At 31.1% G+C, this 26,673-nt stretch overlaps 1 protein-coding gene across 2 annotated transcripts in view; it reads right to left on the bottom strand.

The window, feature by feature from the left end:
- Window positions 1-1,468: 1,468 nt before the first annotated feature.
- Window positions 1,469-26,673, bottom strand: part of TMEM65 (transmembrane protein 65) — a 48,691-nt gene continuing 23,486 nt past the window's right edge. Inside the window, exons 2-8 of one of the 2 annotated variants that reach the window (XM_074265976.1) lie at window positions 23,450-23,542; window positions 21,811-21,855; window positions 16,045-16,112; window positions 12,134-12,188; window positions 8,700-8,742; window positions 5,717-5,822; window positions 1,469-4,724 (exon numbers count right to left, since the gene is read on the bottom strand). In XM_074265976.1, the coding sequence (XP_074122077.1) occupies window positions 4,623-4,724; window positions 5,717-5,822; window positions 8,700-8,742; window positions 12,134-12,188; window positions 16,045-16,112; window positions 21,811-21,855; window positions 23,450-23,542 (512 nt within the window). In that variant the 3' untranslated portion in view covers window positions 1,469-4,622. The remainder of the gene's footprint in view (window positions 4,725-5,716; window positions 5,823-8,699; window positions 8,743-12,133; window positions 12,189-16,044; window positions 16,113-21,810; window positions 21,856-23,449; window positions 23,543-26,673) is intronic. The other variant, XM_074265979.1, reaches the window with a different exon arrangement.

The following is a 26,673-nucleotide window of genomic DNA, read 5'->3' as shown; positions in this document are numbered from 1 at the left end:
ATCACTAATGATGAAAAAAGATACTTCTAAATATTATTGATAATTGTTCTTTTATGTTCTTAATAGCTTCTTTCTTTTGTAAATTCTATGATCTAAAGCAGTACCTCATTTTACAGATGAGAAAACCGAAGCAAAAAGAACCAAGCAATGTTTAAAAAGAAAAAAACTCTGGAATATAAATTTTGGCTCATTAAGAGTTTATGCACTAAAACATTTACATATTCAAACAAGAAACTCAAGAACTTTCACTCAAAACCATTGAACACTTAAAGACAATTAACTGCAGTGTTGATTGCCTTGTTTCTAGGCCCACAGCTCATGATTAACTGAAAATTCTGAAGTGTGCATGAAAAGATGGGCCAAGAATTAACAAAGATAAAAAACATGAAATTCCATGAATCAGTAATATTATAATGTCCCAAATGAGAGACACAATAATTTTCTAGTATGCTTCCCTGGTCAGATCACAAATAAAATAGTATACTCAGATTTGAAAGTTACAAATAGAGGAAGGACATTTATATACTAGAACACATCCAGATGATTATGGTCAGGATATCAAGGAAAACTCAAAGTCAAATAAGGAGGAGGATCAGGAACTAGAGAAGTCTAACCAATAAAATAAGATTTGAGGAAGACAATTACAGTCTTCAAATATTTGTCAAATTGTCATATGAAAGGATAATGCTTATTCTGCCTGATTTTCTTGGATCAGAGTATTAGGTACAAATAAAAGTAATATAGACTTTATCCCAACATAAGTTCATTCAAAATCTAAAAATAAAATAGGATTCTTTAGAAACAATAAGTTCACTATCATGAGAAATCTTTAAGAAGTTAGATGGTTATTTGTCCAGGATGCTACATAACAGATTAATGCTTCATTTGAGGATTGGACTAGATGATCCTTAAAATTCCTTCCACCTTTAAGTTTCAATCATTCTATATGAAAGGCAGCAAAGCATTGTTCTATACAGTAAGTAGAAAACTATCCTCAGATGGGAAGACTGGGCTCGACTCCTGTCTCCAACAAATATAGAATTTGCTCAGGGTCACAAATTTACTTAAACATTTAGTGATTAAGACGATTCTTTTAAGACTACAAATTCCAGGGGCAGCTAGGTGGCGCAGTGGATAAAGCACCAGCCTTGAATTCAGGAAGACCTGAGTTCAAATGTGGTCTCAGACACTTAACACTTCCTAGCTGTGTGACCCTGGGCAAGTCACTTAACCCCAGCCTCAGAGGAAAAAAAAAAAAAAAAAAAAAAAAAGAAGAAGAAAAAAGACTACAAATTCCAGAACATTTGACAATGTACATTGGTAAAGGGAATTTTCTCACTGGCATTCTCTAACAAATGAAATCACAGGTTCAGATATTTTTTTAAAATCCATATGATAATTTACAATTTAATTGTTAGAGAAGAAACAAGAAATCAGAAAAAGCAGAAAACAAAACTCAAAAAACATATATTTGTCTAGGGACATTTATTGTAGGGTCAAATAGTCCTGCAAATTTCAATAAACCTTAAAAAGCATCACTTCCTTGTAATACAATATAATGCTAATGGGTTGCTTTGAAAGGAAAATTTGAAGGATTTTTTTAAAAGGTCAAATTCTATTCATTATATTCTTAAGAAGGGAAACTGAGTTCAATTTAGAAAGATTTGCAGCAAAAATCCTTAGTGGCAGAGTTGGGACCCTGATCATTTTCAAGTACCTTTGTATTTTTGACTTTTTCCTATTAAAGACCAAGGTACCCAGAGCAGGATTGTTTTCTTTACCGATGCCATAACACAAAATGCAGATTCCCACAGAGATGGTTACCTTTCTGCAAGAAGCATATATTATCTTAAATTTTCTATAAATCTAAGGGTTTTCACTACCTGGAGATAATTAATAGTGTCTATTTCAAAATCAAAACTACATTTTCAACTTCTTAAAATATTTTTAGTTCAATTTATCTCATTTAAAAAACAGCTGTTGTAATTAAGCATACAGTAGCAACAAAATACATTCAACTTACATGCATTCACAAGTTAAACAAAAACCAATACATGGACATATTATGACTTAAATGAATACTGCTGTAGCAGTTAATACTATTCTTGGCTCCATTATTATTTTAATGTTCAAACATTAATAAATAATTAGCATGAGAAATGAAGGCTTCATTTTTTAATAGAAGACTCCAAGAATTAAAAGAAAACAAACTCATATGAAGACATTATATTAGGAAGCCAAACCAACAAACCACCTTGTATAAAGCATCATACTTAGAATTATGATTTTGAGCAACAAAAACCTTTGGTAAGGGCACAGACATTGCATTTACTTTAACAAGAATTCATTATTTGAATGATTCAAATTGTTAGAAGTCTCAAATTAGGAATTTATTTCCTTTACATTATGAGATGATAAATTATATTGTGAATGTTGCATTCAAGCTTATGGGGAAAAAATTCTTGTTAAGGTCAGATTCTTATTAAGATTTCATTAGTTTGAGGAGGGGAAAAAATATCACACAGACTTTTTCTGGACAACAATAGGAATTTTGAGATAAGTTTGAAAAAATGTAAGCACCACACAATTATTTGTATGAAAATAAATGGGATTGGTTATACGAGAGCATCAAAAGTATCTAAAACATTTATTTAAATAAGTTTTCATTTAAAATAAGACATCATACTACTCATGTATCAAACAGATCAACATAATTTTGCATTGGTCTGATAGTTCCTGAATGGAAAAATGATATAAACCACAATTTTTAGAAAGGCTTCAAGTTCTATCCTTCTGTCCATGGTAAATGAAGAGTGTCAAATTATTTCTGCAAACTAAAAATTTTACTTTCTCCATATTTCCCTATTTTTGCATTCTATAATTTTTTAGGTTACTGTTTCTGCTTCTTTTCTTCTCTTCATCTACAATTTAAAAATGGCACTGAACATGTGGAAGTAGTTGAGAGAATTTATAACTAATTTTTGTGATAGTTTAACTCTTCATTTTTAAAAATGGGTTATTAAGAAGTAAATAAATGCCAATTACAAATACAACTTTAACATATTATGACTGTAAATATTACAGTCATTCTACAATTTTTAAAACCCAATGCAGCAGTATAACAACCTTGAATGGTCAAAATAAAATCCCTATTTGATACTTCTCCCAATAACATTTTAAAACACCATACAAGGTAAAAAATTGGCTTAACTTATATCCATTTGTAATTATGTAATTAATAGTTCCTATATTGAAAAACTATAAAGATTGAGAAAATTACATTTGATTCATGATTAAATTTCAATGATACCAAAAAATAGAAATGAGCAACTTCTATTCAGAACATATTTTGAATAACAAAAAAGGCAAAAAAAAAGTTTCCTCATAAGTTTTGACTACAGAGTTAAAAAAAAAAAAAAAAACACACACACACACAAAGACTAGTTTTGCCCACAGAATATTTTTTTTTTTTCTGAAAGTAAGTCTATCCATAAAAAAAGTACACATGTGGAGATCTCAAGTAGGAGAATTTTAGATATTTCAGCAGTGGAAATATTCCTGATAAAGATGAAATTTTTGAAAAACCCTCTTCTTCAAGAGAGCACAAGAACTTCTCTAATTCTGCCGAACTTCATTATCTGTATCACAAATCTTCTTAGATTCTAATTTCTTTTCCTAATTTTTTCTTGCCTGTAGAATTCATGTATCCTTAATTTTCAATTCTCACATACAATTTGTATTTTCTCTCCCTTTTGATTCCCTTAACTATAAAAATAGAATACCATGCTTAATTCTGTGATAATTTCCCCCATAAAACATACCAAAAATTATGTTTTTCTTTTCTATGAGCCAAAAACAGAACATAATTATTCACAATTGGGAGTTTTAAGGCAAAAAATAGAAGAAGAAAAAAGGAAGTAGAAAGTGCATTTTATAATGTGGGGTGTATTTTATGTAAGTGGGAAGAAGATAAGCTCATTAACTTCTGGCTCTTAAGACTCAAAAAGATCAAAGCAAAGAAAATAAAAAATTAAAAAAAAACTCCAGCAATAGTTAAACAAACTCATTTCCACACTGATTGAATGAGTCAATAAGGAAAGAGAAACACTATGCATGAATGGAAATTCATTATCTCAAATCAAGCCAAAACTGATACTAGGAGCAAGAACAATGATGGAATTACAAACCTTTAACAAAATAAACAATAGTTTTTGTATATGGGAAAAGTCTAAAGCTGATTTGGAACTATCATGAATAAAAGAGGATGTTTTCATGCAAGTATATATGATTAATAACAAATAAGCAAATTCCAAATCTATACAGTATATCAAGGACTAAAAAAAAATAGCCTGTGAAAAATAAAAATGGAAAAAACTGAAAATGTTGATTGCCACTAGTGAAGAGGCATTTCAACAATTTTTATGAAATTAAGAAGCTATCTTTTTTATAAAAAAATGTACTAAGAACACCAAGCCACAATAAGTTAGTGTTTTAATAAAACATGCTTAATTGCTTGTTCCCATATCTATACATAGTTACTGTCTTAATCCTAAATATTGTGACAGCATACTTAATAGGTGAGGTACATTATTTTACATCTTTCTATAGAGATTCTAAAACAGTTAATTTTTTTCTTCCAGTTTTTTTTCTTCTTCTTCTCCTCTAAAGAACAATAAAGGAAACATTCCTAAAATGCAACCAATAGCCACTCCGACAGCTTTGCCCTAAGGAAACAAAGGAGAACAAAAAATAAAAAATACTTAATATCACTCCTTTTAGTTACTTTATTCCTGAAAGAGATTTGTTTGCTTCACTTCCCATGTAATCAGAAAAGTGATTGAAATATATTATAAATTCAGGCTTAGTGGTTTTTCTAATAGAACCCATCTTCTAGCTTCTTTCAGTCCCATTTTCCCCTCAAGTCCTAAAACATGCTGCCTGGAGCCAAAAGCACAATTTCAGCTTAAGTGAAGTGATGATATCCCTCCTCTATCCCATAAAATACTATGCTCAGAAATCGTGATCAATTTTAAACATGGTAATTAATACCTGTGATAAGACTATAATAAACTTTTGAGTTCATTCTTGATTTCTCTTATTTTCACATTTGGTTCACTTCCTACACACAGTATGGAATTAAGCTTAATACTTTCTTCACTGAATTTTATTAAAATCTAATTTTTTAAAATGTATTACAATCACAACAATGTAAATGGAAAGAATAAAAAAGGAAACTAAACAATGAATAATTAGGATAACCAACACTGGTGCAAAAGAAAGGAAAAAATGCACCTCCCTTCCTTCTTCACAGACAATGTGAGTTTTGAGTGTTGAACACTGCATATATAATCAGATTTGGTGCATATATATATGCATTTTGCTGAAGTACTTTGTCTCTCCCTTTATTTTTTGTTATAAGGAACGAGGGAAAACATATTTAAGAATGAAAGTGATCTAAAAACAAAAGATATCATCAAAAACTAAAAATTATAAAAATCTATATTTATTATTCTTTGAAGAAAATAAAGATGAAAGAAATTAAGAACATAAAATTATTAATTTTCTTATTCATTAAGTCAATTACTAAGTTTCCCCTCCAAAAAAGGTAAAATGCTGCTAAAAATCAAATCTGTCTTCTGCAATTCCTCAAAGGTTTGAATCACGTTCCAAATACCAATGTTATTAAATCTTACCAAGTGCTTACAAAAATGCTTACCAAGTGCGCACTAACTCGTGTTTGCCACATATCAACTTGCTTGGGTGTGAGATCAGGAATTGACAGGCCTAACCTGGAAGCTAAAGCTTCAACATAGCCTGCAAGACTTAAAAACAAACAAAAAGTTAAATAGGATATAAAGTAACGTCTTTAGATATAAAGATTAATTTTTTGAGGAAATCATTCAATTTTTCTTCCAATAAAAAATAAGACTGAACAACCTGCTTTGTACCAATTCCTTCTTTCAAAAAGTTTATAATCTATTGGAAGGAAACAGCACTTACTATACACTGAAGAAAAATACAAAATATTTACAAAGAATTTATAGTGGGGAAAATAACACTATAAATAAAAGGAATTTACTCTTCCAGCACTTTAGCGGAGCTTTGAAGGAATAATATGATTCTATGATGTGAAGGTAATGAGAAAGTACATACAGGATGATGATAGCCAGAATGTGAATACAAGGAAGAGCAAGGAGGTCAGTTTAGTTGGAATACAAAGAATATGAAGGAAAGTAATATCCAGAAACCTTGAAAAGAAAGTCTACAGCCTCACTCTAAAGGGTCAAGCAAAGAACTCTGTATTTTTTCTTTGAGGATATTCCCACATATCTCCTTACAGAGCAGACTAATCACATTTGCGCTTTAAAAATATCCAAATACCTTTTGAGAATTGTGTGAGATATAGATTGAACCAGATCATGTTCTAGTAACGTTTTTTAAAATAATATCCATAGACATTCCTCATTGATTATTTGTTGTAGCCTAATCATCTCTACCACATTATCCTCCAGTGCCCTCTATATGATTTTTTTGAGGCTGTTGTATTCCATTTGACTATAAGTTCCTTGAGGGCAAGGACCGAACGGTTCACTTTTGTCTTTTGTATCCTCAGCACTTAGCACAGTACCTAAGTTCAAAAAGGATGCTTAATAAATACTTATTGACTGATTTTTGTTTTGTTTTGTTTTGCTATATAGCAATGTCAACAGAAAAATAATATTGCAAAGATAAGCCTTTACTTTCATGGGAAGCTTAAGTCAATTTAAAAATTCTGCAATTTCACAAAGTCACTTGTTTGCTGACTATGAAAAAAGCATTGGATTAGGTAAAAAGAAGCACTATGACATATACTGTTTTAAAAGGTTTCTCCCATCCATACATCACAATTGTTCATAATCTCTTAAAAGATGTAACTCTGTTCAACCATTCTTATAGTGTAAGATCCTTTTAAGGAGGGATTGGTTCATATGTTGTACGGGGTAAATAGTAGGTACTTGATAAAATGATTGCTCTTGATTCATTGATCAGGTAAGACATATTAATAGAGATGCATCCTTTTCAAAAGTGTCTGATACTATGATAGAAGAAATCCAATTCAGAGTACAGATTGAAGAGAGATGCCCTTTGGAGGTCAGGATGCTCCTGTTTATGGATGGCATTGTACTATTCATGATAAACAACAGAATACTTTACATCACTCAGAAAAGTTATGTCATCATTCAGAGATGAGCCATACCATCTACAAGAAAAGACCAAGTAGATGAAATATGTCTGTTTCCTGGCTTGATAATCGATTGAACAATGAAGCCACACTGCAAGGACTAAGAATTTGTTTTTAAAGAAAGAACACAGATTTTTCTAAAAGTTGGCTGTGAAAAAAGAAAAGAAAAGATGGTGGTTAGAGGAAGGTAAGATCAAGTGAAGGTTTTTAGGGATTCAAAAGATTCAGACACATTTTTAAACATTTGAGAAGTAATCAGCAGTATAAAAAAGAGAAAGGCAAAGAAAAGGCAAGTTTCCCAATAAAATAGAAGATGAGTGAAAGAAATTTTATGGTATTAAATGGTATTAAATTAAGGCCATTAAAAATGGCCTTAAAGTATTCGCTACTAGAACTTTGAAATTATACCTGTAACTTGTTTTCACTTTGCAAAACCAAATATAATTAATTGACATGAGCAACTCTTTTATCTTCATAAAAATTCATTGATTATGAAGGTATTTTAAACAGGTTTTGCAGAGTTTTGTATATGTGTGTGGCATATAGAAGACATTAAAGATACATAACAGACCATTAAGAGAAAACTGAAGCACTCATGATTTGATAGTGCCTAAAAGAACCAGAAAAAAAACAAAGATTCTGAAGTCTAAAAGATTTATCAAACCCATGCCATGCTGTATTCTAATTCAAAGATAATTTTATAAATATGAAAAAGAATTAAATATTACTAGATTATAAGATCATTATGTAAACTTTTGTCTCTCCCCCAGCACCTCACAGTGATTGGCATATAGTAGTATTTAATAAAAGATAAATGAATCAAATTAACTCAAAAATATTCTCTCCTGATTTGGCTGACTTTACTCAACACTTCAGAAAGCATCAATGGAATGGATAGAGTAAGTTAAATGATGGACTTTAGGATTGCCTATTATATTATTACACAATGTGATAACGAAGATGAATCTTATCCCAACCTAGTATACAGTACAAGGATTTGAGCAGGAGGGACTAGTTTTAAACCCTGACTCTGCCACTTACTTATTATCTGTAAGACTTAGAACAAGATACTTATGATAGACTTGAAGGTCTCACCTAGCTTTTACTCCTTGAAGTGCTAGTCTGCAAGCACCTCTTTACTAGCAGCCCATCGAAGCCTTGTAAGGAATAAGAAAATGACTTTTTAAATTTTGCCCTGACATGTTACCTGTATGACTACAGGTAAGTCACTTTACCCCCAAAACCTTGACAGCCTCCTTTACAGCACCTGTACTTCACATGGTGGCTATGAGGATCAGAAGAGAATGTGTATAAAGTATTTTGCAAGCCTTAAAGCATTAAGTGAATGACAACAATGGTATTGTGTTTATCATAAAGTTTTTACATCCTCATAAAGCTTTGGCTCTGAAAATTTCACTTAAAAATAAAACTTTTATATTTTTTCAAATATTTCAAGTTTTAAACACAAAAAACTTACCCAAGTCCAGCTAAATCTGAAACAAGATTTCCCAAAGCAGCAGCTATAAGATAGGAAAGATTATTTGAAAAGTAAAATTAGAAAATGCTTACTAAAAACACCATAATTCAGAGGCTCTCAGTTAATATATTTCCCAAAGTATGTGAACTTATGGCAATAGAATTTTCTTACCAAAACAGAAATTGGTCCACAAATTAAAAAGCAAAAGCAATTTCACGGAGGATATAGTGTTCTACCTTTAACAATTAGCATTTTTTTATTTTGTTCTAGCACCTGATGTCCCCTTGGAGGGAGGTCTCTAGTGGAGATCCTAGGGGATATTTCCTTGATCATGAACCATATAAGATGTGTCTAAATGACTGACAAAAACAAAGAAAGCATACTTGTCAAATCTGCAGATGACAGGACATTGGGAGGTAGAACAAACAGGAACCAAAAACATCAGAGGTTAGAATGATCGGGCAAAACTAAGTGAGAAGAAATGGGATAGATATAAATGAAACTCTATACTGGGCTAAAAAAAAAAAAATCCAACAACTTAAAGGATTTAGGAGGGGTAGATGGTCTTAAAAAGATAAAAAAGATAAGAGACCCAGAATGGTATCAGAGCACAATTTTAAGGAGCCGATAGTGTGTGACAATACAGCCAAAAAGCAAAAATCAGCATTCTGAATGCAATACAAGTGTGCCTTGTGAGGTAAAGTATACTTATTTAACTCACTTTAACATTTCTGAGTTTGATGGCAGCTAGCTGGTACAGTAGATAGAACACCAACCCTGAAATCAGGAGGACTGAATTCAAATCCGGCCTCAACACTTAATACTTCCTACTTGTGTGACCCTGGGCAAGTCACTTAACCTCAGTTGCCTCAGCAAAAAACAAAACAAAACAAAACAAAAAAATTTCTGAGTTTCAAGCTCATCTCAAAAAAAAGAAAAGAAAATAGGTGCAACACTTATTTTATGCGTATTATATTATCTCTTTGGTCATCTCATGTAAAGCACTTTGAAAGTCTTAAATCACTACATAAAGGCCATATGGTGCAGTAAATAGAGTGCTGGACTTGGAGTCAGTTAGAGTTAATCAAATCCTTCCAGAACCAATTAATAGCTTGAATGGCCCTGGGCAAGTTACTTGGCCTCCCTCACTCCCTTCCTTATCTGTTAAACAAAGAAGTAGTACTAAATGACCCTAAGGTTCCTTTCTCTTCTAAATCTATGATCTTATGATCTTGTAATAAGAGAAGTTCCCTGATCAGCCCATTTGTGAAGTATTATTTTGTTTCTGGCCGTCATATATTAAGAAGGATATTGTAGGCTGGAACAAGAACTGGAGAACACATTATACAAGTGTCAGATGAAGAAATTAGGGACATTGAGCCTGGAGAAGAGAAAATTGATATGTGCCATGATGGCAGTCTTTAAATAGCAAAAGATCAATTACACATAAAAGAAATTAGAGTTGTTTTTGCCTGATCCCAGGAGGTAAAAGTAGGAGAAAAGGATATAAGTTATAGAAAAGCAAACTGAACTTTGGTATTGGTATTTTTTTAAAAAATCTTTCTAAGTACAGATATATAAAAGTGTGATGTATGAACTCAAGAGGTTTCTCTTAGTGGGCTTATAATATTCCTTATATTTCTGCTTATGTAAGGGGCAGGAACATGAAGAGTTGAAAATGACTCAGGTATTGATTGGAAGATGATAGAATACAAAATATCCTAGATCTAGTGAAAGACCTCTCAGAAATCATACTAGTTCAACCACCTTTTTATGAATGAATAAACTGAGGCTCAAGGAAGGTTAGTAACTCAACTAACATAACTCAAGAAGCAAACATCAGAGGCAGGATTTGAACCTAGATCTTCTGATTTCAGAGGCAAAGCTTCTTCCATTGTACAATAATGTAAAGTCTACTTGAAGTCCTCCAGTGAGTCTCTATGAATAACTCAATCAGTATTTCTCATTGTATACTATATGACTCTCTCCATTACATTAATCACATTCTTCCTCCATGTCAAAGTTATCTGTATACTTATTTCTCCCCCAATTACATATTTAGTAACTCAAGAATAATAGGCATGTTACAGTCTTCAGTCTCTGAGAGGCTGAAGAATCATTTGTCAAGGATATCTGAGAGCACTCTTAAAGAAGCACAGGACTCTGAGACTGTGCAGTTCTATCCCTAGGCATTCTTTCCCTTCACTTCTCATTCATCTGGTGACTTCCTTTACTACTCTGTCACCTCCACAGAAAGGATTCTGCCCTCCACCTCTGTCTAGAATCCAGTGGTGTATTTCTAATGCCTTCTAGGTAGCCTATAACATGGCAAGTTCACAATGTTCAAAACTGAATTCCATCTTTACTCAAAATCTTTCACCCACTCAACTCTTTCAATCCCACAGATTCCAGTGAAAAAGGGATACTGCCTAAACCTCTTCTCTACTCTGATCATGTTCTCCCAAATCAAAATTTGAATATTTTCCCCCTAAATTAGATCGTAATCACTTTAAGAATAGTGTTTTGCTGCATTTATTTCTATATCCCAATTACCTACCAGAGTATCTTGTCCCTTTTGTTTTTTGGGGGGTTTTTTGGTCCAAATATATACAGAAAAGTTCCAGTGTAGAAATTTCACTAATGAAGGTTGACAACTTAGTCATAACATATTTTTCAAGAGTTGTGTGAAAATTCAAATGACTTTCTCAAGGATACACAATCGGTATCAGAGATAAGATTTAAACCCAGCTTTTGAAAACTGTAAGGTTAGTCTCACACACAGTAGGAAGTGATTCTGTTGAATTGAATTGAATTTTCGTCATCTGTCTTCAATGTAATAAATACAGCAACTAAGTCTCACCATAAAAAATGGAGAAGGGGTAGTAAGTTACGGGAGGGGAGGAAATCACTTTTGTGGTACTTTGTTTCTCTATATAATTTTTTACTTAATTGTAAATTGAGTGTGACATAGCAAAAAGACTACAGACATGGAGTCAGAAGAGTTCAGTTCAAATCAGGCTTCCACCACTTAGCCATGTTATTTTGAGCTATTCAACAGATGGGCCTCAGAATGGAAAAACACTATTTTCACAACCTATTTCATAGAGTTTCACATGTAAAAATATACATGAAAAGCTTTGTAACCAAAAATGTGTTGCAGAGAACGTAAAAGAGAGAGAAGTAAAAAGAAAGGTGTGATCTATAAGGGGAGTCTCAATGAGAGTAATTAGATTTTCCAGGAGTAAAATATACCAAAATGTTTTGAGTTCCTGAAAAAGGTGCTATATAATACAAAGTGAGAGAAAATAATTCCTATTTTAAACAACACTTCAAAGTAAAATCTATTAGAATAAATTAGCTTCCTCAACAAGAATTTTAGAAAACTTTCAATACACAAACAGTAAGATAAGGACCTTTTCATTCATGTTACTTGCCTGCCATAGTTGAAATCCCCAAAATAAGTCCAATAGACAACTCTATTTGGGTTCCCTAAAAGCAAAAGAGAGAAAAAGATGTTTTTAATATTTTAAAATGAAATTTAAAAATAAAACATAGAAAACCATAAAATATTATGCTGAAAAGATGACTATCTTATTATTCTACCATTACATAATTATACAATGATGACACCAAAAAATTTTAATATCAAACATTTCTAACATAGACTTTCATATTATTTAAAGCATATATCAGAGGTGACCTCAGAAAAGATATTTTAATTAAAGTTAGACAATGCTCTTTGTGGGGAGAAAAATATATACTATCATAAATATTAAATAAAATCAGGCATACTTTTACAAAGACATTTTGGAAAAACCTTGAACTAAGGGAAAACTTATAATTTTAACATTGAATGGCAATTCTTTTATGAACTTACTTTCTATTACAAGGCTATAAAAAGACATTCCCTTCCTAGAGATCCTTATGATTAGAGTGCCCCGAAAATTATTCTTTAATGTTAATTTTATAATTCATTTGTAAAGCTTCAGACAATCTGAGGTTAGATGACTCATTTACAAAGAGAATTAGCAATATTTGAGTCAAAATTCTATAGCATAAGACAACAATCTTCTATTAATAACATATTTAATTCAAAGAATTCAAAGGTATTTTATAGAAATTCCATTATTCCTCTGAAAAAGTAAAGGGGCTCAGATATTGCTGACTCCATTTTATGAATGATCGATTTGGGGTAGCAGTATATTAAATTATTCAATTGGAATTGATTATGTAAGAATTGGAAAGTAAATCTCAAGTTCACATTTCCCAATCCAATCCACATTGCTACACTTAACTAACCTCTCAAAGACAGGCTTTCACACTCTTGTCTGAAAAAGGTAAAAGGGTTCAGAAAACTCTACTGTGTCTGAAAAATATCATACTCTCTGATATAAGGGAATATTGAGTTACCTGACAGGAATTTTTCACACAACTGAAGAAAAAAAATTTTAGATTATTATTATTTTTTAACCTCAGTTTGTTTGATTAGTTTTATTTTGTTTTCCTGTAAGACATCTTTGTTTTACCATTTTAATATCTAATACTTACTGTATATGTGAACCTAACAAGCTGATGTGAAGCATTTTAAATTCCAAAGTGGTAATGCAAGTAAGTTCTTTAAAAAATAAATTTTGAAAATAAAAAATACAAGCAAAAAAATAAAAAGGAATAGTGCTAAGTATTTTAATCTGCTAGAAATGAAAAGAAAGTTGAATACTAATGCAAAAGAAAAATGACTCACAGATTCAGAAATATAAAAAAATACATATTGCTTCTTTGAAAGCAAAGAAAGGACAGATATATAACATTAGTGAAGTCTGAGGAGGGGATTTTAAATAAAAATGGTTTTTCAAGTAGCTACTAACTCAGTTTCATATAGGAAACTTATTTGTCTTCTAAATAACAATAAAGAGATTGAAAATTCTCAGATAAAGCAAAAGATAATTTTTGGAACAATTTAAATATAACTAAATAATTTAAACCCAACTTAAATTATGTTCAAGTATTTCAAAATTTTACTAATATCCACTTTAATAAAGTTGTACAAAATGTGAACCAATATTAAATATATGTAACAACTGACATAAGAAACAGGCTGTTGAATATAAAGATAGGATAGGGTGCCATATGAGGAAATCTTTGTAAAAGCCAAAGCTTTACACCATACAGACCAGATCTTAGTTCAGTGAGATTCACAGACTTCTGACTGAATTCTACCATGTGTCCCCAGTGAAAAGGTGAATCTTATAAATTATTGTGTTTTTATAATACATTTAATCCAAGGGAATTACTCAATACATGAATGTTCCTTGTATTAATGTATTATAAAAAAATCTTATAAATTCTTCTGTTTCCATTAATGTATTATGGAAACAGAAGAATTTATAAGATTTTTTTATTATAAAATAAAGCAAAAATTCCTCAATAATGATTTTCCTTTATTGGTTTGAGGAGAAATTATACAGAACACTCTGTATTAGTTTTAGCTAGTAATACTATTAGGAGATGAATTTTCTTTCAATTTAGTTCAACCCTCTTCTTTGCCCTATACAAAATAATGTGTTTTGTTACTTTTTCACTACAATATTATGTAAATAAGAATTGGAGACAAATTAAACACAGTATTAAATAAGTAAGCATAATTGAATCAGTGAAGTACTATTATTTAAGGTATTTTTCTAGAATTTATAAATCTAGGTAATTCCCATATTTCTAGAAGCAATGTAATAGATAATCTGAAATGTTAAATATTCCTCCAAAAATTTTATCTTTGGCCTCAGAGCATATTTTTTTAAATAAACATTTAAGCAGACAATAGGATGTTCAGGGAATTTATTTAAAATAAAATAAGAAAGCCACAATGTGATTTGCCACCAAAAAAAGCATAAATCCATATGATATGCTATATATATGTATGTGTGTGTGAATTAAGTTAACTCTGTAATCAATTATTCATCATGATTATATCATAATTATATATGTTCTATTAAACACTTTAATACTATAGGGCATTAATTACATAATATAACAAGTTATATTCAGACATATAAAAGCAATCAAGACTACATAGTAAATTCTGTTCTAATATATAAATGGAAGCAACTAAATAACAAATAAGCATTATTTTCAAATGACTAGACTTTTAAAAATTAAACTTTAGGGATCAAATCCATTGATATAGTCCATGTATCCTACTCTAATCTTTCAGGATCTCTAGTTTGTCTATATATGCGTGTGTATATATATATATATATATATATATATATATATATATATATATATATATATATATATTTTTTTTTTTTTTTTTTTTTTTCCTGGTAAACCTTCCATTTTTACTTTGGGTTACTATTATCACTAAGAAGTCACAATTATAAAATATTTTATTTTAACCTCTTTAGATAAGGAGGATTACAAGCATAAAACACAACAACTAAACTGTACCATTTAATGTATTTATATGTTTCATTATACCTTAGGGAACTGAAAGATTTAATTTAATCCTTTCTTCCTCAAAAGCTTTAGAACAGCTTTAAAGAATAAGATTTCTTGTCATTCTCTATTACCAAGTTAATTTCTGTTGATTTTTTTTTTTTTTTTTACATATACACTAGTCAATCCCAAAATGACAACTTTCCTTTCCTATTAACTTTGAGAGATGGTATTTTGTGGTGGAAAGAGTTCTAGGCTGAAGCACTGGAGAGACCAGGGCTCAGCTACTATCTCTAATACTTACTAGCTGTAGGACTAAGTTAAGTCACTTAATTTCCTTGAGTCTCTGGTACCCCATCTGCCAAATGGGGATAATAAGTATAGTATCTCAGAGTTGTTGTGAAAATTAAATGAGGTCAAGTAAGTTCAAAATGCTTTAAGGAAAAAGTACATTTTTAAAAATATAAACCTCTTTATAAAATGGGAATTATCTGTATATATCTCTAAAAAACAGAAAACCACAGGTAAATATGTATATTTGTATGTATATACACATATGTATGTATATATGTGCAAATTATATATGTGTATACACATTTGTAGCACTTTTTTCACTATTCAAAATAAATTTGAACAACATAAAAAGTATTTGAAAATATAAACCTAATTAATCCAAATTGATGATATAATCAATGCTGCAGATTACATTGTGAAAAGTTTCTTCTGAATCATTTCTTAAAATTTAACTATGGTAACAGTTGTTAATATAAACAAAATAATATATTTCAATACATTCAATACAAAATTGCAATACATAAATTATGACTTCATATATGAATAAACAAGAAAATGTTTTAAGATCATATTAATTCCTTTACTAAATAAGAAGTGGGGGGGAAAAAAAGGAACTTACTGCAACAATCATAATTGCATTATCCAAAAAGCCAAACCCTACGAAAGGTAATGCATTGTGGATGAATACTGAAAAACATCAAAAAAAAAAACAGAAAAGCAATAAATACCTTATATAGTTTAAGGCTGCCACAACTTTAGCACAAAAAAAAAAAAAGAAAAAAGAAAGAAAAACATATGGTCAAGTCTTCCAAAAGTCCTTGAAACTCATGGACCTTATGTTTAATATAACGTTTCTGTAATCCCCAGAATGAAACAGTAGTTAATAAATATTTATAGTCACGGTATCTAACAGGTACAAACAATATTAAACCTTCAAACTCTTTTAAACATTGCATATAATATGTAAAAAAGATTTGTTTACTATGATTAGATGTTTTATACTGATATAAACATAACAAGTACACATTCATAGAGGCAGAAATAAAAACAAATAGATACATAACTTTTCCATGTTTAACCTGGTCACAATACTACTAGAACTAACCTGCTTCTCTCTCATGAATAAAGATACAGTTAAACCAATTTCAAAGTTGGGGAGAAAAAATAAGCTTTAGTAATGAATAATAACCCACCAAATCTGTAAACTCTGGTAAACAAATAACAAGATTCAAAATATCAAGAAAGACTGATTAATAACTTCAACACAAGTAATAGACATTTATGGAGATAAATGGGTTTATGGGGATTTATAGAGGAAAAAACCCTCTAAATACATAATGTCTTAATTTGTTGCTTTTCCTAAAGATTAAGATCAAGAGATAATTGTCAAGAGTGCCCCATTAAAATAAATTTCATATGACAACATACGTCAAGGAACAGTTAATATATAGGTTCAATTAAAGATATTGACATCAAAATGAATGTAAAAACCCTTAATTATAAAGGCAAGCCAAAAGATAGTCAAAGGATTTCTGTGGTGTGTTTTAATGCTCTTAGGACTCTTGTTAACTACTGTTAACTCAAGGTGAATAAGACACTGTATGCCAGTTTTCATTGCGCTAAGCTTTGTGTCAAAAAGAAAAAAGAAAAGAAAAGAAAAGAAAAGAAAAGAAAAGAAAAGAAAAGAAAAGAAAAGAAAAGAAAAGAAAAGAAAAGAAAAGAAGGGAGGGAGGGAGGGAAGGAGGGAGGGAGAAAGGGAGGAAGGGAGGAAGGGAGGAAGGGAGGAAGGGAGGAAGGGAGGAAGGGAGGAAGGGAGGAAGGGAGGAAGGGAGGGAGGGAGGGAGGAAGGGAGGAAGGGAGGAAGGAAGGGAGGAAGGGAGGAAGGAAGGAAGGAAGGAAGGAAGGAAGGAAGGAAGGAAGGAAGGAAGGAAGGAAGGAAGGAAGGAAGGAAGGAAGGAAGGAAGGAAGGAAGGAAGGAAGGAAGGAAGGAAGGAAGGAAGGAAGGAAGGAAGGAAGGAAGGAAGGAAGGAAGGAAGGAAAAGAAAAGAAAAGAAAAGAAAAGAAAAGAAAAGAAAAGAAAAGAAAAGAAAAGAAAAGAAAAGAAAAGAAAAGAAAAGAAAAGAAAAGAAGAGAAAGAAAAGAAAAAAGAAAGAAAAGAGAAAAAAAAGAAAAAAGAAAGAAAAGAAAAAAAGAAAGAAAAAGGTTTTTTGGCTAGATGCAATGGTAAAGAGAATTTCCTACTCATAGCAACCAGCAAAGATTTTAAGGACAAGGAAAAAAAAATTAGTGAATCATCAAGTAACTATAATTTCTTTTCATGTTCTACTTCTCACGATATGCTTTTGGTAGAAATTATAGGAAAATATACTTTTGTTAAGCATCATGTTTAATATACTAAATGCTGACAGAGAAAAGTCTAATAAACAACATAGCAAACTTCCAAAGCAGTGGAAGAGACATTTTCAATTACAGAAATATAAATTAACCCAGCCTTGGTTCATTAATCATTCACCTTCCTTAATTAGACTCAACATTTCAGTTTTAATATTTTAAGGAATCCATAATGTTATAAATAGTAATACTCAAAATCACCGAATTCAAAGCTACAAAAAATCTTAGAGAACATCAAATCCAAATTATAATCCAAGGCATCCATAACACACCAGAAAAGCAGTCAGACAATCTTTGTCTGAAATCTCCAATAAGAAGGAAGACATTCCCTGAGAAGGAAGCCTATTCCACTTTGAGGCTAGCTCTAATTTTTAGGAAGTTTTTCTTTATTTCAAACCTAAGTTTGCTACTTTGAAATTTGAACACATTGTTCCTATTTCTACAGTTCTTTCAACTAAATCTTATTGGGAGAAGAGGAAGGGTTGATAAGAAGAAATATGGAAGTTGGGTTAGAAATGAGTGGCAGGTTGAAGAAAAGACAGAAAAAGAGACTGACAGATAAACTTCAGACAAGATGATAAAGACAACTACAGTTCTTATTAAAAGAACAAAATTGAGTCATTGACAATTAAACACCAGTACAATATCAATATACTGACCAATCAGCAGTATGAAAGTAGATGCTAAAACTCCCAAATGTTTCATGAAAAATATCTTTTAAGTTATCAAATACATATTATATATAGTAACGAGATTCAAATGAGATAATTATGAAATTTATGGAGCTAAGTAAAACTGCCTCATGCAGGATATTTTATAATTTGTATGTTAATTTGAATTTCAAAGAGAGTTATGAGTTACAATGATTAAAAATACATATCTTAACATATCTTTCATTATAATGAAAATATATTTAGTATTTTAGTAGTAATGAAAATATTTTAGAAAAAAAATTAATATTTAGGATTCCCAGGATGTCTCTCTGGGAGAGTAGGGGGAAGGGTACAGGAGAAAATTGAGGGATTATACAAATCTTTTTTAAATTTTTAAGAAAGGATCAGTAGTTTGATTATACATCAAGATAACTGTATAAATATGTATATATATATATATTGGATTTAACACATATTTTAATATATTTAACATGTATTGGACTACCTGCCATCTATGGGAGGGAGTGGGGGGAACAAGGGGAAAATTTGGAACAGAAGGCCTTGCAAGGGTCAATGTTGAAAAATTACCCATGCATATGTTTTGCAAATAAAAAGCTTTAATAAAATAAATTTTAAAAAAGAAAGGATCAGTAGGTCAAGAATTATTTTAAAATGGAATCAAAACAACTATCCTTTACCTAAGAAATAGTTATCAAGAAAAAACAAAGTAGCAAAGAGGGACTTTGAAATAACTATATATAATACCTTTATGTTTACTAATTGAGATAGATGTCCTTTAACAAAAACTTCAGTTTTATAAACAATAAGATAACAAAGTACAAAATGTTTGGGGAAGGTATTTCCTTATTACTTATAAAAAGAAGGTAGTTACTCATTTAGTAAAAGTACAGAAAGGAGAGAGATAAGGAAAGGAGGAAAAAAGAATAAGGATTGCCATATCATACCTTACTCAATTCAGTTATCATTTGTTGAGCAAATGTTATGTGTTAGAACAGTATTAGACCTTGAAATAAGAAAGACAAAAAAGCAACAACAAAAAAGCTTACATGGAAGGGAAAGGGACAAAGGAAGAGGGTGTAAAGACAACTCATACAACATTAAGTACACACAAAATAGAGAAAGAGTGGATACAAAGTCATGGAGGTGAGAAGTAGAGAACACAAAACCTGAGCAGTTAGCACAAAGGTTCCCATGGGAGAGAATTGGTTCTCCTGCTACTTGCCTGCTCACTCCTTCTCAGTTCCCTTTGTGGGCTCATCATCCAGAGCATATTATCTCATAATAGGTGTCCTACAGAGTTCTATCCTAAACCTTCTCTTCACCTTCTATAATACTTCATTTGATGATCTTATCATGTCCAATGATTACCATCTCTTATGCTGATATTCTTAAATCTACCCATCCTGTCCCAACTCTACTGATCTCCAATCTCATATCTCCAAATGCCTTTTAGACATTTCAGAATAGATGTCCAATAGAAATCTTAAACTTAACATGTCCAACTGAAACTCCTCATCTTTCCCCCCTAAATCCTCTCCACTTCTAAACTTTCTTATTATTATAAGGAATATCAGAATACTCCTAGCCTCCCAGGGTTACAATGTAAAATACATTCTCAACTCCTCACTATCCTGCAACTTACATCAAATCTGTTGCCAAGGCCTGCTGATTTCACCTTTGCAACATTTCTCAAATATATTTTCTTTTCTCTCTGATAGTACCACCACCCTAATGCAAACTCTCATCACTTCATCCATGGAATACAATATTGCAATAAACTAGCCATGTATATACCTGCCACAAATCTCTCCCTACTCCTTAATTCCATGTCCTCCTCCTAAAAAATTCCAGTGGCTCCCAAATACAAAATTCTCTTTTTGGCATTAAAATTTCTCCATAACCTAGCCCCTCCTACCTTTCCAGTTTTCTTACATCTTACTCCCAACAAATACTTTTTAATTAAGAGACAATGGCTTCTGTTCTTTTCTACAAACAAGATATTCCATTTTTTGATTCCAGATACTTTTTTCTGGCTGTCCCCCCCCCCACCTACTATGTTCCCCCTCATCCTGGCTTACTTCAAAACTAAACTAAAATCCCACCTTTTTATAGGAATCTTCCTAACTCCTTTTAATTCTAGTACCTCCTTTCTTAACTATTTTCTATTTATTCTGTATATAGCTGGTTCAAATATGTAAAAATCAGCTATATACAGAATAAATAGGAAATAGTTAAGAGAGGAAGCACTAGAATTTCTGTATATTATGCTGTATATAGCCAGTTTCGACATATTTGTTTGCTTCTTGTCCTCCCCATTAGAATGTAAATTCCTTGAGGACAGGGACTGTTTTTTGCTTCCCTTTGTATCTATCCATAGTGCTTAGCATGGTGTCTAGGAATATCACAGGCACTTAATAAATGCTTTTTTGTTAACAAACTGAAACAATATCTAAACTATTCTTTGGTAGAAATTTTACCAGGCAAAGGGGACAGCTAATGCAGAAGTATACAGTTGAGAGATGGAATATCTGTGTATGTTATAAAATATCGTACTACATTACTCTTATTTAGTCTAGTAATAAGTGAATTTTGTAAGTCATAAGGAATGTTTTAATATCCTTTGGGAAAAGAGTCATTCAACAAGTCAGCTATGATAGTTAACTGTTATATCAACATCTACTACTTAACTCAAAATTTTAACCTTTTTCAAATTAATTATCAAGTGTGAAAAAAGCATCTTTCCCAAGGCAATTAAGAATCAAATGTCTAGATTTAAATCCCAGTTCAACTTTCCTAAAATAAACTCTTCAATATTTTCCATAGGATGGTATACTTTGAGTCACAAATTACTGTGCAAGGAGGCTTTTCTGAATACTCCAAGCTCACTCCAAAAAAAAAAAAAAAAAAAAAAAAAAAATTTGTGATCTAGCATTATAGTTTATATGCTCAAGTTCTATGATTCCTAACTGAATAAAAGGTAGACCTATTAATGAAAAGAGCAAGTAAATGCTTTTCCTAGGAAACTGAAAAACTCTCTACCGCTAAAGCAGTTTTTTCTTCTTCTAAAGGATAGTTATTATACTTATTGTTTTAAACTCAGTTTATCAATAAAATGATCCACAATATTGTGAGATTTCTTAACAAGGATTACATAACTTGTATATCAGTACAATAGTACATATCCCACTGTGATATATATATATGTATATATATATAGAGAGAGAGAGAATACATTTATTTCACTAAAAACCCTTCTACTACTTAAGAATAAAACCATTAAAATCTAAAAGATATGTATTCAACATTTATAGAACTATTACCATATCTCAGCTGTGCCTGGGAAGGTGGTGGAGCCTCCAATTTTTCTATGGGGGAAAAAGCATATGATGCAATTAGTTACTACTTCACATATTTTTTATTTCAATGTTAAAAGAAACATTTTCTTTTTAATAGCAGGAATTTACAAAAGAGCAAAAATTTTATTTTTACTTTTATATTACATTTCACTTAGTTAACCAGTCACATATATTATTTAAAGACTATTACTATTAGCAGAAAAACAATGATAATTTCACAGGGCACTAGCACTAGAATAATCCCAGATCTACTTTGTTCTATAATTTCTGGTTTATTACTGAGGTTACCTACAATATGAAAAAAAAAAAAAAAAACTGTGCATCAATTAGTGTCAAACAAAAACACAAATTATTTGCTCACAATTAAATCTGGAAATAGTAATGATCTACAAAATATGCCTACATTAAAAGCTATCCTGTAATTTTTCATACATTTCTAAAGAAAAAAAATACAAGATAGAAAAATAAAACATATCTTTGAAGTAATCTGAAAAACAGCCATGGAATACATTTAAAATAATTTATAACAGCAGTAACATTCATAAATCTGCCCTATACCTTAATTTTTTACATTGAAGAATTCAAAAGAAACAATTTATGTACAGTAAAGAACAACATAATTTTATTAAAAGGGCTAAAAATGTTGCATAAGATTGCTAATACACCACAAATACATTAGTTTAAAATAATAAAAAATTTCTTCTGATATAAGCTGGAATGAGCATGTTTAAAATAATATTAGAAAATATAAAAACTACATGATTACTCTATAAGAACAACAACCTGTCTTCTCTGAAAGAAGTAATGATCTTACCAGCTATAAGAATAAAACAAACTGTTATACAGTAGTAGAGAAAAACCATATCCATCGACCAACAAAAAAAAAAAAAATGAGCTTAGAACAAACATGGGAGAACTGTGTTAAAGTTATGATTTTCTGGGGCAGCTAGGTGGCGAAGTGGATAGAGCACCAGCACTGAATTCAGGAGGACCCGAGTTCAAATCTGTTCTCAGACACTTAACACTTCCTAGCTGTGTGATCCTGGGCAAGTCACTTAACCCCAGCTTGGGAGGGGAGGGGGAGTTATGATTTTCTCTTAAAGATTTAACCCTGCTTTAAAGCAGATCTATTACAACATGATGAAAAACATCAAACAGAAAAATATTAATTCAGCTAATACTTTCCTAATGTAGACATTTTATTTCAGATAAAGATAGATTTTTATAGGATTCAAGTAAAAATTAAATAAATGATAGACCCATATTATAAGACAATAAGGAAGCAATATAACATTTATAATGTCATATTTCACTAAAAATAAGAATATCAAACTATTCAAAATAAAATACAAAGAGATTTGCTACCAAATAAGTTCAATATAAAACTAGAATTAAACTTTTCAACATTAGAAGTACCAGACATCACAAAATTTGGAATTAAATAAAACTTTATTCCCTATAAGCTCTCTTTTATCAGTACACCATAACCTATTTTCAAGACATGCAAACATTTCTTCTGAAAACATTTTTCAAAATATAATTTACCACTGTAGTCCATATAGATTTCTGATGAAATAAACATGCAAAGTAAGTGATTACATACCAGCACTAGTTAGTTGCATTACTCTCATCATCACTACAGTTCTGACACTGTGAGGAGAGGTCCTTGTCAGTTGACTGGAACTTCTTGGAACACCTAAAATTCAATAAGCACGACCTTCCCAATGGAATGAGAATATATGGAGCCTTTGCTTCCATCTCTTCAAACTACCTGAATATTGAACAAGCACATTAATGTGTTCTGTACTGTGTAAAAAGAAGGTGTAAGGGTCAGGTTTATGGATAAATGTATAGTAGTAAAGAGAAGATGTCACTCTAATAATTATTCTTCTTCTTTCCTTCTATACATAATATAAAAAATAAAGGTAATGAGAAAATGAAAGATGAGGAAGAGGAAAAATAAATAAATAATGCAAGGAAAATTAATAGTAAAATGGCATACAGGTGAAACAAATCCATGATTAGAATAGATTCTGTCTCTTATCTAAAGCAGGGCTTCTTAAACTTTTTGCATTCACGTTTTTACCCAAGAAATTTTTATGTAATTCTAGGTATATAGGTACATAAGAAGATAAAATAGGCTATACAAATTAAATATTTGCTGATAAGAAATTGTAATTTCATGAACAGTAAAAGATATTAAATATTTACAGTGATTTCATTCTTTATGTAAAAACATATACATCCATTCCATTAATATGTAGATTTTCTTTTGTCTTTAATAGGTAATAAAATTATGGATACAGAAATTGTTTTAATATAAATTTCTTTATGATTTATTATCAACAAATATTTGATTACCCAGGGTCACATAAAATTTTTTCAGGCAAAAAAAAGGTCATAAGTAGAAACAGTTTAAGAAAGGCCTTTCTAAAGGTTCTAAAGACCTTGCTGAAATATGGTTAGCAAATGGAATGATGAATTTTAATTAAGTGGAATTTAGTTAGAATAAATTCATAAATATTTCAAGGATTTGTGAATTCATCAGCGTGTGTCCTATTTCCAATTGCAAAACTGCTACAACCATAAAATTCAATTCCCCATATAGTCAATCTGGTGCAAAGCCTTTACAAACTGTATGTACCTATTACTGACATGTTCCAGAAAACTTTTTGTTTGATAGAATCTAGCAAAGTTTGAGCTTTACAGGTACTGCTTTTGAGAACTAAACTTATCTGCAGGCCCAAGGAGGCATCAAAGTAAGATATGAGGAATGAATCTATAAATATAACTTTTTTAAAATAACAATTTACAATGTGATTTTTGAAGATCTAAATTTTATGTCTAAACTATCTTGTACATATTGAATGTTTTGTTTGTTGTTTTTTAACAAATAAGAAGAAAATCTTCAAAATATTTGACTTAATTCCTAATTGACTAACCCTAACTGATTTCATCTTCCATTACAAAAGCTGAAAAATGTATAACTCATAACAGAAATAAGTATTACTTAGATAAAATATGTATTGAAATTCAATACTATGGCCTAAAGACAAACAGTCATAGATGTGACCTATGGTGAAATAGAACCAAGAAAAAGTAGGGTAATTTTTAAAGATAGGAGTAAACAAGATAATAAATAAATAACTTTAGAGGGGCTCAATTCTAAAACATATTATACAATGAGAGTTTTAAGATCTAGAACATCTTTATTTTTCCTTTCTGTGATTTTTCTCTACTACTAATACTATACTTACACTCCTTGGTACTTCCACTATAAAAGGGATAGTAAACAGACATAAAAGAAATAAGTTATATGCAAAGTGGGATTCATTCACTACTACCTGAAGAACATTGATTAAATTAACCCCCATTGGTTTTCTTAAGAGCAGACTTATCTATAATAATCATTGGCAGAATTTCCACAAAAAAAAAAAAAAAAAAAAGAGAGAGAGAGAGAGAAGGGAGGGGGAGAGAGGGGGAAGAAGAGAGAGAAGGGGATGGAAAGAGAAAGAGATAGAGGGACGGAGAGGAGAGAAGAGGAGAGGAGAGGAGAGGAGAGGAGAGAGAAATGGAGAATATGATATGTAAGTGACTAAAAAATGATTTTTTTTCTTTCAAGTCTCTTTAACAGTCTCAGGTATGAAGAGTCAAGCAATTATTTTAAAAATATTATTTAAGTCTACCTTTTCAATTCAATTTAAGAAGCATAAATATAGAGTATCCACTATAGGCTAGGAAAAGAGCTACACTCTAGAGACACAAAGATGAAAACAAAACAGTCCCAACCTTTAAGGAGCTTACATTCACCTGCAGGATGGGGAAGGCAGAAGGAGGTAGGGCAGGAAAAAGGAGGACATAGTAAATAAATGAAATGTACTAAGGTAGGGAAGAAGGGCAAAAAAAGTCCAAAGAAAGTGAGAAAGATAAAGATAAGGTGAGAGGCTGCCAGGCCTGGTTTATGAACAAATATTTGCCACCTATTCTCTATCCCAACTTCCTTCAAAGGCACGTGGCTTCAATTTAAGCTCCTCCATGCCCTACCAAAACAAAGAATTTTCTTTTGGCAAAGTCTTTTTGCTAGTAGCTCAGTTACCATTTCAAAGCAGAAAAGAAACTGTGTTTAGGGGAAAGAAGAGGAAGGGAAGAGTAGAGAAAAGATTTAATAAAAACAACCTTTTAAATTTTCTCCAAATAAGGAGATACAGAGATAAATATGCAGGTAATAATTTAGTAACAATATCACACTCAAACTATACTGTATTCAAAATGAAACTTTTGGGAGCCAGATTTGTGGTTTTATTAATGTAAAAAACACCAGGTGTGGAAACTCCCTCTATTGATGCAGACTGGTGTGAAGTTAACATTAGAAATAATAAAGAACTGACAACCTATTAGAAAAAAAAAACACTTTTTAAAATAATGCTTTATGTTCCATAGAGAGGAGTAGTGAGATATAGAAAAAGAACACTAGAATGGGAATCTCAGAATTTTGGCTCTGCTATTTACTACCAACGTGTGACTGGCCAAATCACTTGGGCCTCAATTTTATCTATAAAATGAAGGACTTGATCTAAATGACCTTGAGCTTCTTCTTTAATATTTGAAACTGAAGGGAACTTAGGAGGTTAGCTATCCAGAACCCTCTTCCAATTCTGGAATGATTGGCAACATCTCTGATATATATTCAGACAACCTTTGCTTAAACCACTAGATGGAGCAGTGCCTGGAGTACTGGACTTGGAATCAACAAAACCCAAATTAAAATCTTGCCTCCAACACTTAAAATCTGTGTGATCCTGGGCAAATCACTAACCTCTTAAAGCC

The sequence above is a fragment of the Sminthopsis crassicaudata genome, chromosome 1 (assembly GCF_048593235.1).
Source record: "Sminthopsis crassicaudata isolate SCR6 chromosome 1, ASM4859323v1, whole genome shotgun sequence".
Lineage (NCBI taxonomy): Eukaryota > Metazoa > Chordata > Mammalia > Dasyuromorphia > Dasyuridae > Sminthopsis > Sminthopsis crassicaudata.
The sequence above is the reverse complement of the archived record's forward strand: the minus strand, read 5'-3'. Positions and strand labels throughout refer to the sequence as shown.